This window comes from Elephantulus edwardii, unplaced genomic scaffold (genome assembly GCF_000299155.1).
Source record: "Elephantulus edwardii isolate Elephantulus edwardi_28Jun2011 unplaced genomic scaffold, EleEdw1.0 scaffold00086, whole genome shotgun sequence".
Classification (NCBI taxonomy): Eukaryota; Metazoa; Chordata; class Mammalia; order Macroscelidea; family Macroscelididae; genus Elephantulus; species Elephantulus edwardii.
Window position 1 is genome coordinate 3,149,655 of NW_006399836.1, and position 10,743 is coordinate 3,160,397.

The window sequence follows — 10,743 nt, forward strand, 5'->3', positions numbered from 1 at the left end:
TTAATCATCTTTGCCTCCAAAGAGCACTCTGGCTTCACTTCCTCCAAGATGTATCTGTTTGTCCTTCTGGCCGTCCGTGGATGTTCCGTGTTCTCCTCCAACACCACAGCTCAAAGGCATCAGTTCTTCCATCTTCCTTACTCATTGCCCAGGTGGTGTTAACCTTTTTGGAGGCTCAAGTTCATCAAGAGGTGCCTCACGATAAAGGCCTGCAGCTTCTTGTTGTCATTGCTGTTAGGTGCTGTCTAAACCTAACATAGCAACTCTATGAACAACAGATGAGAGCCTTCTACTTCTCAAAAAATCAGCCGATTGAACCCCTGCAGAGCCTACGGGAGCCAGAGACAGCTCGGCTGGTGTTTGGTTTTTGTTGCTAGGAGGTGATGTGTCGTTGATTCTGACTTAGAAGGATGCTGGAAATGAGGATGGCAGAAGCGCTGCCTGTCCTGGGCTACCTCTCCTGGGCCATCCTCAGGGCTTTGCTGTGCCCAAGCCCATCGTCACAGCTCGTGTCGTCCCATCTAGGTGAAGATGTCCCTCTTGTTTGTTGCCCTCTGCTTTTCCAAGCTCTGCTAGTGACATGTTCAGAGTACCCCAGATGAAGTCTCACCGTCCTTGCTTCTAAGGAGCATTTGGGCTAGATATCTACCAAGGCAGATTCGTTTGTTCCTCCGGCAGGTCATAGTAAATGTAATATACTTTACTAAGAGCCATAATTCAAAGGCATCCCTTTGACATCAGTCTTCCTTATTTCATCGGCCAGTCTGACCATGTGTGGTCTTATTTAACCCTGTCACCCTCCCTCCAGTCACTTAACTGCTATAATCCCCTTTTCCTAAATAAAATGAATCCATTTGCTCAAGGTCATCTGCCAATGAGAGCCCTGAGCTGTTCCAGTCCTGAGGTCTGAGCGCCAGCCTCGCTCAGGTCAGATGGGGGTGGTTCCCTGGATTAGAGGACCAAGCGCTGACAGCTGGAATATTGTGTTCTTCAATCCTCAGAAAATTGACCCAGAGGTAGCTGCCTTCCTGCAGAAGCTTCGCTCTCGGGTGCAGATTGGCGTGGTGGGTGGTTCTGATTACTCCAAGATCGCGGAGCAGCTGGGCGAAGGGGATGAAGGTAGGATCAGGGTGGGGGGGGAGTCGGGTGTGTGTGTGTGTGTGCGTGTGTGTGAGTGAGAGAGAGCGTGCCTGCGTGAGCGTGCACGAGAGTTTTATAGGGAACTCGTGGCACCCTTCAAGAGTGGCACAGCTGACTCAAAGTCCTAGCCTCTCCAGTGGTTCAAATCCCTGGCTGATTCTCAGGAGAATGAAGGGCAGTCTCCCTGCCCTCTGTGTGATTTAGTCTTGGAGACCCAGTGGAGAGGTGATTAGCGGCGAGTCGCCTCAGACCTGACAGCAGTGTGGTTACCCGTTGAGCAGCGTTTGGCCCCAGTTTTTTAAATGGCACCCGCACCTGTCCAGCTCTGCCTGCAGGGAGGCGGCAGTGCAGTGTCTGTTCGTCATATGCTCTGTGCACTAAAATGTAAAGCAGAACCCAGCCTGACATCTTCCATTCCTGAAACCAGAGCTTCCCTTCAGTCCAGGAATCCTTCTCTCCACCTCCCTTGTTTATAACACCAGCAAGTCCAAAATTTTATCCCCATCCGTCCCGCCACTCCTGGCTGTGTCCCCTCTGGTCACTCCAGCGCTTCCAGCAGCAGCCTTATCTGAAAAGGCTGGATCCTGGCCTTGAGGACGCAGTGTGACCGCTGGCCCTGTGCAGGAGAGCGGGCAGCACAGTGGGACATGGTGCCCTCTGCTGGGAAGTCCGGGAAGGCTTCCCGAGGACAGAGCTGTAGCTTGGATAAGGGAGGTGGTTCCTGGCAAAGGACGCCGGTGAATGTCACGAGCAGACGCAGGAGGTGTGTCTGGCTTGTAGGAGAGAAGCCAGAGTTCTGCAGGCTGTGGAGGCAGCGTGGCTGACGTTGGGTCTGTGTCATCAAGTCGGAAGACTCAGCTGATCCTCCAGTGGGTTTTCAGTGCCTTTACACTGGGGGAGACTGCCCGTCTCCCTCCCACAGAACAGCTGGTGGATTTGAACCATGTGATGTGGCCAAATGCGATAATGGTCACCCACAGTGGACAGGGTTCAGTGGAGCTCCCCGATTAAACCAAGCTTGGAAGGAGGAGTAGCATCTACTTCCGAAATGGCTTGCCTCCAGAAACTCTGTGAACACGGAGAAACGACCAAAGTTATCCAAGTGTTCAGGTCTTTCGTTTATAGAGTCACTATGAGTCATCTACGACTCGACGGCACTTAACGACAGTAACAACAGCAACATAGAGCTCTGTTGACCTAGTGGACAGAAAGTTATGCTACCAAGCCCAAGGTGGGTGATTTTAATCTGCGGCCTTCAGGCCTGGTTTAAATTGTTTGGGTTTTTTTTGTCAAACATTCTTCTAAGTGGTATAGCACAGTGTTTCCTGTACAGAGGTAACGCATGGTTGCTGTGATGCTAAACATGTGACACTGATGTGGCCAAATGTGATAATGGTCACCCATGGAGGACAGTATTTAATCGAGCCTCCTGATTAAAAAAACAAGCTTGGAAGCAGGAGTGGCATCTGCTTCTGAAATAGCTTGCCCCTGGAGAAACGACCGAAGCTATACAAGTGTTCTGGTCATTGTTCACAGGGTCGCTATGAGTCGCCTACGACTCAACGGCACTTAACAACAACCTTTGGGTTCGCAGCACAACTCCTTTCTGCTAAGCATCAAGAGCTCGGGACGGACCAAATGGGCCTTGAATGCCCAGCCAGGGTATGAGCTTCACCTTCCCGCTGCACTGGACCCTGGGAGACTAGTTGGGTGGCACGCACTAAGCACTTGACAACTAACTCTAAAGCTGGTGGTTCGACCATGCAGAGGTGCTGCATTGGAAGAAAGGCCTGGCAATCTTTTTGAAGTTACAGCCCAGAAAGCCAGTTCTGCTCTGCACACACAGGGCCACCTTGAATGGGAATAGGCTCAGTGGTCATTGTTGTTATGTGCCGTCAAGTTGCTTGCGACTCATAGCGACCCTATGTACAACAGCTCTAAACTCTGCTCTGTCCTGTGCCAACCACACTGTCTCCGACACACTCATCCTGATTACCCCAGTCACTGAATCAATCCACCTCATAGAGGGCCTTCCCCTCCTGCGCCTGCCCTCCACCCTCCCAAGCATGATGTCTTTCTCCACGGACCAGTTTCTCCTTACAACATGATCAAAGTATGTCAGACGAGTCTCAGAATCCTTGCCTCCAAGGAGCAGCCCGCTTTAACCCTCTCCAGGATGGATCTGTTCATTTTCTTAGCAGTCCATGGCACCCTCAGCACTCTTCTCCAACACCAAAGCTCAAAAGCATCAATTCTCCTTCTGCCCTCCCTGGTCATTGTCCAGCTCTCTGACACATAACAAGTGATTGCAAAGACCGTGGATTTTTTTGGTTGGGAGTACCAATCAGAGCTGGTCTCCCTCTTTTCTCTTCCCCTGGCCCTGAAGTCATCGAGAAGTTTGACTATGTGTTTGCTGAGAACGGGACGGTGCAGTACAAACATGGACGGCTGCTCTCCAAGCAGGTCAGTGACCCCACCAAAGCTTCAGGGCCCCGACAGGGACACCCCGCCTTCCTCAGGGCACAGACATCCATGGGTGTGTTGGGGAGGGATGCCATGTCCTCCCACTGGTCTGGGCCAGGGGAGGGGCGTCCTGTGGTCCCAGGCCTCAGCCTGTGTTCCTTCCCAGACCCTCCAGAGCCACCTGGGGGAGGAGCTGCTGCAGGACTTGATCAACTTCTGCCTCAGCTACATGGCCCTGCTCAGGCTGCCCAAAAAGCGGTGAGTCCCGGCCAGCCTGCCTCCTCCAGCAGTGACCACCCCGCCCAGCCTGCCTCCTCCAGGACTGGCCCGGGGAGGAGGGGCGCAGGAGGGAGTCCTGTACTTGAAGCCCAGGGGGCCTGTAGTCCGAGGTGGGGCTGGACTGGACTCATTCTCTGTCCTCTCACCCCGGCCACTACCAGGGGCACCTTCATCGAGTTCCGGAGCGGCATGCTGAATGTCTCCCCCATCGGCCGGAGCTGCACCCTGGAAGAGAGACTCGAGTTCTCCAAGCTGGACAAGGTGCCACCCCCCTACAGCCCCAGGCCTCTCTGAGCCTCTTTAAGTTAGGGCCTCGCTGAGCTCGTTAACTTCCCAGCTGTGAAACGGATCAGTGGGCTGTGTGTTCTGATTTGAGCACCCTCTCACACACCACATCGCTCCTTTTCCCATCTTGTTTATTATTATCTGTCTTCCACCCACCGGCTCCAAACTCTCAGCTTCACAAGTGTTAGATAAAAAAGAGTTGAGAGAGAGAGAGAAAGAGGCTGGTCCCAAGAAACGAACAGGCCTTTATTTTGCGTGGTCTGAGAGGGGACGCCACGTGACCACAAACAGGCCGACAAGACAGTTTCTCTTAGGGAAGACTAGGGAAGATGGTAATTTGTTTGGAATTTGGGCCAAGAATCCTGTCAGTTAACTTGGGTGTGATCAGGCCCAGAGCCTTATCAGGATCTACTCGTGGGAGAGAGATGTGGCAGTCTGTGTCTGTAAAGGCTTATGACCTTGAAAGACCTTCAGGTAAGTCGGCTCTGCCGTACAGGGCGACCAGGAGTCAGAATTGACTCGAGGCCAGTGGCGGGGTTGAGTTGGACCTCCTGTGTCTAGCACAGTGCCCAGCATGCCTCTGTGCTCATGAAATATTTTTAGATGAAAAAGGTGGTATGATCCCATTCTATGAGTGGTAACTCTGAGGCTCAGAAATGCTTCCCTGAGGGTAGGTGAGACTTGCCTCTGAGCTCACTGGTCCCCACCCTGTGCCCTGAGGCACCTCTTGTTGAATAGCTCACTTCTTCCTCCTACCCTTAAGGTGACCCCTCCACCCCCGCAGTCCCAAGTTGACCCTTCATTGTACCTAACTGTGTAAGTCTTTTCTCCTCTACAAAATGGATAGAATATCATTATTATACTATTATCTAGAGCTGCTGTGAGGACAGGGTGAGGCCAAGGAACATCTGAGAAACCTGCACAGGGCAGGCCTGGCTCCCCAAGGCCTCACCTGGCTCCCCAAGGCTTCCCCTGGATCCCCAAGGCCTCACCTGGCTCCCCAAGGCTTCCCCTGGATCCCCAAGGCCTCACCTGGGTCCCCCACACCTTCACCTCCCCCCCTCCCCCAATGGCATCTCTGACTTCCTTAGTGCCTTTATCGCTCTTGGGTCTTGTTTTTCCCCTTCTGGTATTGGAACATTCTAGACTACCCTTATCCCTCTAGCAGCTCAGATGCAGCATCAATCAATGCTTGACTTCAGAACTCTGAAAGACAAAGCCAGAGGGCAGGTGACCTTGAGCAGGTCACATTGCTGGTCTCCTCGGGACACTCCAGTGACCAGCCTGCCCCTGGACAGGGCAAGTACAGTCTCCCAGGCAGCCTGGCAATGTGGGCACCCTTGACGCTCACCCTGGGTCCAAAGAGAAACCTCCAGTGGAGCTCTGGCCTCCCTGGGGTCACAGCCTTCTGCTGGAGGGCAAGGTCAAGGCTGGTGGGGCCGCACCTCCATCATGGGAGGGAAGCAGGCAGGGTCACTGCCTCGTCTTTCAGATCAGGAAATGTCCTTGAGGGTCAGGTGACTCACTACTAGCAGCCACACCTGGCGCCAGGCAGCCTGGCGTGTCACCTGCCACAGCTTCCGTCCAGCGCCAGTCCACCCCAAACAGTGGCCTGAGGGCTGGTCACTCCACTCCTGGGCCCTTTGCTGGCCAATCTGTGCTGAGTGAGCCTCCTACCCCGAGCGGCCCCCATTAGCATGCCAGCCGAGACCCCCAGGCAGAGCTGGCTCCCCGGGTAAGGCAGGGGCCCCTGGGTGCCTCCTCTCCTCCCGGCCCGGACCTGACCACTTCTCTCAGAGGCTCCAGAAGGACCAGGCTAGCTAGACGATGGGACCCCTTCCTCACTCCATCCGCAGATGTGCTGCCAGCGTTCCCGGCCCTGCTCAGAGCCAGGGCAGCAAGGGTGGGGGGTATCTGCTGGTGTCCCCAAGCCCTGGCTCTGACACACAGGACGTGCCCAGCGAGTGCAGGACGCCACGCGGTTGGCACCCACATGCCGCTCTCCACAGGTCTCTCCACGCTTTTACCTTCTCACTCTCTCCTGTGTCTGTGGATGCAACAGAGTGGTCTCAGGACAGGGCCACCTACTTGGGACCCTGCTGGTCCTGTCCCCTGGACCTTCCTCCTGTGCCTCTGCCAAGGACTCTGTCTACCCCCCTGTTGGCTCAGGCCCCACCCTATGGCTGTATGACCTGGAACGAGGCATGGCCCCTCTCTGAGCCTCAGTTTCCTCGCCTGGAAGACTTGATGCTCGTGGGCCTTGGACGTTCAGCACAGGGCCCCTGAGATTCAGTCCACTCCCTCTCCACCCACAGAAGGAGAAGATCCGGGAGAAGTTCGTGGAAGCGCTCAAGACAGAGTTTGCTGGCAAAGGGCTAAGGTTCTCTCGAGGTGTGTCCACCACAGAGGGTCTAAGAAACATGGGAGCCCGCCGTCCATGTATCAGGGCCCCCCGGGACCCCTCCTGCTTTCTGGCTTCCCACCCGATCCTTGTTCACCTTGCGGCTCAGGCCAGCACTTGTGGGAAGGGGGCCTGAGCGCTCCCTGTCCCCTCCCCAAGTCCAGGTCCAGGCGAGGACCATGTCTGGGTTCTGATGGCCTCTCGCCCTGCTCTTGCTTGAAGCCTCCTCCCAAGTCCCAGCTGTCACTGCAGCCAGTGTCCTCACTGCCACCTCCCTGATAGCCCTCTTCCCCGGGACAGAGGTCTTAGGAGAAGACAACCACGTTGTTATACCTTCTCTGAGCCCTCCAGAAACCCCTCAGCACTGGTCCATGTGGTCTCATCCCTGCTCGTCTCCCCACCTCCTTCATTCTGGAGCGCTATGTGGTCTCATCCCTGCCGGCCTCCCTTTTTCCCTTCTGGAGACTGTGTGCTTTCTGTATCTGAGCCTGGAACTCCGCTCCCAATGTCCCCAAGCTAGTTGGGGTCCCAGCTCAGCATCACCTCAGAGAGGTCCTTCTGGGACCCACTGGGTTCCCCCCTCCAGGGAATTGCCTGGCTTTTCCTTCCTTGCACTTGTAGGCTCTGGGGATGGGGGAGTGCCTTGTCCATTTGTCCCCAGTTCTCCCATGATTCCCTGAGGGTACACGTGCCCTGTGCCTGGCCTTGCCCGGATCCCCCTTGGGGCAGCCCCTCTGCCAGCATCACCAGCCCCCTCTCCACCCCCTCCAGGAGGCATGATCAGCTTTGACATCTTCCCCGAGGGCTGGGACAAACGTTGCTGCCTGGACAGCCTGGACCAGGACAGCTTTGACACCATCCACTTCTTCGGGAACGAGACCAGCCCCGTGAGTGGCCTAGCCCTGCCTCAAATCCCCCAGAGTCAAAGCCAAGGTGCAGGGGGACAGAACCATTCTCCCGGGAGGCTCACCAGCTCCATTATTGTATGGACCGGGAGGCTAGACGCTGCCCCATGTCACATGTGAGGACCCAGCCCTGGGAGCATCCTCAGCCCCTCAGCCTCTGCTTTCTTTTCCTCTGTGCACAGGGCGGGAATGACTTTGAGATCTACTCCGACCCCCGGACCGTGGGGCACAGCGTGGTCTCCCCACAGGACACAGTGCGGAGGTGCCGTGAGATCTTCTTCCCTGAGACCGCCCACGAGGCCTGAGGGGCCACATGTGTCCCTCGTGACTTCACAGCGGCTGGCCCTGCCTTGAGGGTGACAGGGCCAGGTGGCCTGTCTCCTGTGTACCTGCTGCAGGTGGTCAAGACAGACAGGGGTCTGTGAGGACAGCATCCCCAGCTAGACTCCCAGTGACAGCCTCCCTCCCGAGGTCCAGCCTGGCCCAGGACAGTGTCCCGCCCTCAGCCCCAGGGCCCCGGCCTCAGCGGCTGCTTGGCCTTCTAAACCGAGCAGGTTTCTGCCATGTGGAAGGAGGCAGAGCCCACCGTGATGCGTGGCGGAACGGTGGGTGATAGGGAACTTTATGTCACAAATATTAAAGTTCTTGGAACGAGGTCCAGTGTTAATTGTCTGAGCAGATAATGGGCCCAGGTCACAGATGCTGTGGGGTCCTCTATTTGCAGATGAGAAAACAGGATGAGAACTCAGTCAGACCACCCTGTAAAGCCAGAACCTCCACTCACGGTGTGGCCAGCCCCAGTCCCTTCCCCAGGGCCCAGACAGACAGGCAGCGAGGGCCAGGGGTCATAGTTGAGGGTTTATTGCCAGTGTCAAGGAGGACAAGGGAGTCAGGGGATAGGGTAGGGTTCTGACTGGACACTGTGAGTGGTAGGGAAGAAGAGCCGCTGCCCGTGTCACCCCAACAACCCCAGGGCTGATGTCACCTCAGAAAAAGAGGGTCCTACTCCTATGAGAGACCCTAGGTGACCCCAGGAGTTGAGCTGCACTGGTAAGACTCCAGCCAAGGAATCCAGGGGGACTTAGAGCTGCGTGTGGAAGCCCCAGCTCAGAGTAAGGTGTCAGGCTGGGCATTTCCAGGTTTTGGGGGGCTCCCAGTACATCTTAGAAGCTCAGAGCCTATGGCCTGTATGCTGGGGTGGAGTGCAGGTCCCAAAGCTGATCACCCTGAGGGCTCGGGCACCCTCCCAGACGGATGGTGAGTCGCTCATCCTGGAGCAGGTGAGACCCCGATTTTTTCCCACAGCTTCTAAGGGTCACTGTCCCTGGCAGGAACTGTCCCTTGAACCTGTGACCCCATGTTGTCCCTTCTTCAGGTGGAGTGGTACAGAGCAGTACAGGTAGTGTGCTCGGTTCTGAGGAAAAGGTGAAGGTTGAACTCACCAGAGGCAACTTGGAAGAAAGGCCTGGCGCCCCCCTTCTGAACCTCAAGCACAGTTCTACTCTGACACGTGGAGTCACCTTGGGGCAGAGGGGACTCAGCGGCAACTGGTTAGTAGAGGGTGTAGGCAGCCCCCTCCTTGCTGGCCTCCCTGGCCTGGCCCTCCTGGGGCCCGAGAGGGACCATCACACAGGCGGTACTGGTGTGGCCTGGAGTGCCCCTCCTGTGGCTGCAGCAGCGAGGCCCACTGTGGGGTCAGGGGCCAGTGGTCTCACGGTGCCCCCACCTGGTCCTGTTTCAGGGTCCCTGGGGACCCAGTACAGTTTGTGAACCAGGACAAGGGTGACTCCAGCCAAGCTGGGTGAGGGCAGGTCCCCAGGCCTCGGCAGGTCTAATCTCTGCGCCACCAAGCCAAGGGAACACCCCTTAATCTAGGGCTCATAGAGCTGCTACCAGACCAGAGAGGAGGTACCAGCAAATCAGGAACCTCAAACCCCCTTCTCCTGCCCTGCCTCTACACTGGGGGTGGGGAGGTGGGAAGACAGCTCCGCTGGGGATCCCCAAAGTGCTCTCTGGCCTGCCTTCTGGGGGGAAAAGTCCAGGCCGAAGGGACACTCCAGCCCAGAGCGGGTGTCTGAACAGCACAGCCAAGTCTGCCCCGTGGGCTGGGGTCTGGGCAGAGTAGGGGGAGATTGTGCAGGCAGGGGTCCAATTGATCCCCCAGCCCCAGTCTGGCCTGGGGCTCTCAGGCTCAGTGATAGCTGGACAGGGGGAGGGTCCTGTGTACGTGTAAGGGCTGAGGGAGGGACGGCAGACAAGCAGAGGCGGGCCTGGTACCCTCTCCCCAGTCCAGCGCCTGGCCAGGTCACAACAGTCACGGGTCACAGAGGCAGGTGGAGGCACACGCTCACAGCCACAAGCACAGACAGACAGACAGACGTGCACACGGAGGCTGCCCCAGGCAGTGGGGACACAGGACTGGCTGTTACCCGTCCACCCTGTGTGGCCCCCACCGCCCGGCCAGCTGGCACCTGAACCAGGAGCCTAGGAACCCACGACCTGGCCGGACCACGTCTCGTGAGGGGTGTGGGGCGCCAGCTGGGTGAGGACCACCTCCACGGCCTGGAACTTCTGGTTCTTGGGCGGGATGGGGCACATCTTGTAGGTCACCTCATCACCTTCCACTGGCACGTACTCACCCTCGATGCTGGTGGGAGGGAGAAAGTGTCAGCAGTAGCCGCCGCCTCCAGCCCTCAGACGCCCCTGGGGCCTGGCCTCAGCTGCCCAGTCTGTGAAATGGTGTCAAACAGCACTGGCTGGGATTGATGAAGTGCGATGCGTGTACGGAGGAGGCTGTGAGCTCAGTGGCCTGCACCAAGTGAGCCCTGGACGAGGAGGCCCCCCAGGTTGGCCTGCCTTAGGTCCCTTGCAGGCCAAAAGGCTCAGGGCTGACCAGGACACACTAGGCCCTACAGAGCAGGTCCCAGCCCATGCTTTCCAGGCTTCTGGGCTCTGAGTCCCCCTTTCACCTGGCCTAGCCATCTCCCTGCATCCCAGCTCCCTCTCACTGTGTACCTTGGGTCCCTTCCTGTGGTGCACCCCAAAGTCCCTCCATTTGTGTACCCCAAAGCTCCTCTTGTGGTGTACCCCAGAACCCCTCCTATGTGTACCCCAGAGCCCATCCTGTGTGTACCCCAAAGCTCCTCCCGTGGTGTACCCCAGAACCCCTCCTGTGTGTACCCCAGAGCCCCTCCTGTGGTGTACCCCAGAGCCCCTCCTGTGTGTACCCCAGAGCCCCTCCTGTGTGTGTACCCCAGAACCCCTCCTGTG

General features: G+C 57.1%; 2 protein-coding genes across 2 annotated transcripts in view; one reads left to right on the plus strand and one right to left on the minus strand.

Moving 5' to 3' along the window:
* PMM1 (phosphomannomutase 1) overlaps positions 1 to 7,805 on the plus strand; it is a 15,373-nt gene extending 7,568 nt beyond the window's left edge. Inside the window, exons 2-8 of the mRNA XM_006890078.1 lie at positions 1,002 to 1,119; positions 3,527 to 3,603; positions 3,770 to 3,861; positions 4,044 to 4,143; positions 6,483 to 6,558; positions 7,340 to 7,455; positions 7,656 to 7,805. Of these exons, the coding sequence (XP_006890140.1) occupies positions 1,002 to 1,119; positions 3,527 to 3,603; positions 3,770 to 3,861; positions 4,044 to 4,143; positions 6,483 to 6,558; positions 7,340 to 7,455; positions 7,656 to 7,778 (702 nt within the window). The 3' untranslated portion in view covers positions 7,779 to 7,805. The remainder of the gene's footprint in view (positions 1 to 1,001; positions 1,120 to 3,526; positions 3,604 to 3,769; positions 3,862 to 4,043; positions 4,144 to 6,482; positions 6,559 to 7,339; positions 7,456 to 7,655) is intronic.
* A 1,967-nt stretch (positions 7,806 to 9,772) lies between these two features.
* The window catches only part of CSDC2 (cold shock domain containing C2, RNA binding), a 2,744-nt gene continuing 1,773 nt past the window's right edge, over positions 9,773 to 10,743 (minus strand). Inside the window, exon 3 of the mRNA XM_006890079.1 lies at positions 9,773 to 10,120. Coding sequence (XP_006890141.1) covers positions 9,958 to 10,120 — 163 coding nt within the window. The 3' untranslated portion in view covers positions 9,773 to 9,957. The remainder of the gene's footprint in view (positions 10,121 to 10,743) is intronic.